We start from the raw sequence: 3,498 nt of genomic DNA, 5'->3' as shown, positions 1-3,498 counted from the left end.
AACTCCTGACCTTGAGCGATCCACCCGCCTCGGCCTCCCAGAGTGCTAGGATTACAGGTGTGAGCCACTGCGCCCAGCCAGTGTGATGTTTTGATATATGTATACATTGTGGAATGATTGTATCAAGCTAATTAACATATCTGTTACCTCACATACTTAATTTTTTTTGTATTGAGAACATTTAAAACTTACTGTTTTGGCCATTGTGAAATACACATTATTATTAACTATAATACACAATATTATTAACTGTTATCACCATGTTGTGCACTAGATCTTGAAAACTTGTTCCTTTTGTCTAACTGAAACTTTGGACCCTTCGATCGACATCTCCCAAGTCCTCACCCCAATCCCAGCCTCCCGTAACTGTCATTCTAACTCTATATGACTGTAAGTTTGACATCCTAAGATTTCATGTGTAAATGAGATCATGCAGTATTTGCCTTTCTGTGCCCGAGAGAGAGGTATTGAAGTTCATACCTGAAATTGTGGATTTGCCTGTTTCTCCTTCCAGTTCTGTTGGTTTTTGCTTTACATATTTTGCAGGTCTTTTGTTTTGTGATACGCATTTAGGATTAGTGTTTTTTCTTGGTGGATTGACCCTTTTATTATTAATATTATATAATGTTTCTCTTGGTCTCTGGAAATTTTCTCTGCTCTGAAGTCAACTTTACTCATATTAATATAACCATTCCTGCTTTCCTTTGATTACTGTTTTATGATATTTTTTTCATTTCTTTAACAAATAAAATTTATTTCTTAATTTTATTTTTAATTCGTAATTAGTTGTATATATATGGGATATTTTTCTGTCTTTTTATTTTCAACCTAACTATATCACTATATTTGATGTGAGTTTCTTGTAGACAGTCTATAGTTGGGTCATAAGTTTTTCTTCCACTGTGCCAATCTCTGTTTAATTGTTGTATTTAGACCATTTAAATTTAATTTTTATAGTTTTTGCTTCAACCATCAAACATAATTTAGAAAACTTAATAGGAGAAGGAAAGCTTATTGTATTTACCTATATTTTTTCCTACTGTATTCTTGCTTTCTGTCTGATATGCCAAGGTTTCTTTTTTTATCATATCCTTTCTCTTTAGAATATGTACTTTAGCCATTCTTTTAGGGTAGTGTATTGGAGACAATTTGTTGTTTTTAATAGGTAAAAAAAAAAAAAAATTGCTGAACATTAGTGGCAATTTCAGATGATTCAGTGTAGTACTAGTGGATGATCAGTAAAGGTCAAAGGAGGAGGAGACTGTATGGAAGCGACCTGTTGCAAAGGCTAATGCCACATGATTCCTTTTTCCTCCTTAACCACTCCATGTAGAGCAGTGATCCCCAACCTTTTTGGTACCAGGGACTGGTTTCATGGAAGACAATTTTTCCATGGACCGGGGATGGAGGTGCTGGCGAGGGGGGTAGGGAAGTGGGGTGGGGGGAGGCAGAGCTCAGGCAGTGTTGCACTGCCCTGTTTTTCTAAGAGGCCACAGACTGGTACCAGGCTGCAGCCCAGGGCCTGGGGACCACAGATCTAGAGGATTCATTGTGTGTAAGACAGTGGGTTTTGAGAGTTACACATTTGGTATGTCCATGCGGTGAAATACTACTTAGCAATAAAGAGGGATAAACTATTGAGACATGCAACAACATGGATGAATCTCAAATGCATTATGTTGAGTGAAAGAAGCTGCACAAAAAAGAATATATAGTATATAATCCAATTAGAAAATGCAAACTAATGAAAGAAAGTAAATTGGTGGCTGTTTGGGGAAAAGAGAAATGGAGTGGGACAGAGGGATTATAAAGGGACCTTGAGGAAACACTGGTGGGTGTTTGTTATCTTGATGGTGGTGATGATTTCATAGTCATATACATATACCAAATGTATCTAATTGTATACTTTAAATATATACAGTTTGTTGCATGTCAGTTATAACTCAATAGAGCTTTAAAAAAAAATACATTACCAAGTGTTCCTACAGTGCATGACTATTGTGCAGCTACCCCACCTGTATCTTCAACTTTTCCATACTCCTGTTTATAAAATGAGACCTGTGATTGCATGCTTAGATGTTGTGGCATTGTCAGATTGTTTTGAAAATTTTAAATGCTTGCTTTCAGTTTTTAAATTAATGTCTTTATCAGTGGTAAGAAATAGGCTTGTCTGTGCACCACACCGAGTCACACTGTTTTAGAGTAATGCTTCCACACTATTTTAAGTAATTTTTTTTTCCTGCTTAGAATGGAGCCATCATCCTTGCCCTTCTCTCACCTTCTCTCTCTCTCTCGCTTTCTCTCTCCCTCTCTCTCTCTCTCCCCCTCCCCCCTCCTTCTCCCTCTCCCCTAGCCCCCCTCACCATCTTTCATGGTCATACTATGATTTGATTCACCTGTGTTCTGGTGTATGAATTCTGGCAATGAGTGTGTGTGATTTCTTAGCCTGACTCCTAGGAAATTAACTAGAGCTGATAAAATATGCTGAGTTTCAAAGTGGATTATACTAAAACTTTGGTATAATGTTCCCACTCTCAAGAGTTTTGAAGGAATCATGTAAAAATTTAATGCAGCATAAGAATTTTTCAAACTGTGTTGTGCTAGAGCATACCAGGGATGTGGCATAGTTAAAATCGGTGTCCAGATCCTGGCTGTCTAAGTGAGCTGGATAGCTTGGGGCCAGTTTCTGGAACCTTTCTTGGCCTCTGTTTCCTTCTTCGAAGATAGGGCAGCAGTTGCCTGACAGGATCGGTGATGCAGTGAAAGTGCTTTGTAAACTGAAAGTGCTATATGTATATAAATTTATTTTATTGGGTATATTCTTAACCTTTATCTGGGAGAGTTACTATATTTTTTCTTCAGGAATAAGGCCTGTATTCTGAAAATAATTTGGAAACTAGTTCTTAAAAATGGTAAGTCGTACGGGGTATTTTGCTTTTTACATATAGGTTAAAGAACTGAGAAATACACCTGAAATAATATACTTTTTTCTTTTTTTCAGGCAATTGTTCTCTTAACTGAATTAATTAGGGAAAACTTCAGGAACAGCAAATTAAAACAGTGCCTTTTACCAACCCTCGGGGAGCTGATCTATCTTGTAGCCACCCAGGTGAGACTGTCTGATTAACTTTACTGCTATTTGACATGTCTGACATATCCAGGCTGACAAGTATAATATCTTATAAAAGTTTTTTGACTCTGCCCCTTAGAGCATGCCTAAGGAACTTAGGAGAAATTTTACCTGTGGGGGAGAGAATTTCTCAGTGTTTCTGTCTCTTTCTATCTCACCCTGTCTCTCTTCTTCCGTCCTTCCCATTGCCTCTTTTCCTTTAACGTGTAGGCGATTTGTAAGCCGTATTTTAAAACCAGTGGACTGAAAGACCCCACAGTACTCCTCATCTTTGAAGTTGCTACCATCTTTCACTGTATCAGGCAAGAGGAGACCATTGGTTCTCCCAGTATAAAAGCTCCATTTCAGTTTAAACAAGACACTACTTT

At 37.5% G+C, this 3,498-nt stretch overlaps 1 protein-coding gene across 1 annotated transcript in view; it reads left to right on the top strand.

Moving 5' to 3' along the window:
* Positions 1 to 3,498, top strand: part of ULK4 (unc-51 like kinase 4) — a 672,597-nt gene that overhangs the window by 81,774 nt on the left and 587,325 nt on the right. The window contains exon 16 of the mRNA XM_012652718.1: positions 3,002 to 3,109. Coding sequence (XP_012508172.1) covers positions 3,002 to 3,109 — 108 coding nt within the window. The remainder of the gene's footprint in view (positions 1 to 3,001; positions 3,110 to 3,498) is intronic.

This window comes from Propithecus coquereli, unplaced genomic scaffold, assembly GCF_000956105.1.
Source record: "Propithecus coquereli isolate 6110/MARCELLA unplaced genomic scaffold, Pcoq_1.0 Scaffold1, whole genome shotgun sequence".
NCBI lineage: Eukaryota > Metazoa > Chordata > Mammalia > Primates > Indriidae > Propithecus > Propithecus coquereli.
The sequence above is the reverse complement of the archived record's forward strand: the minus strand, read 5'-3'. Positions and strand labels throughout refer to the sequence as shown.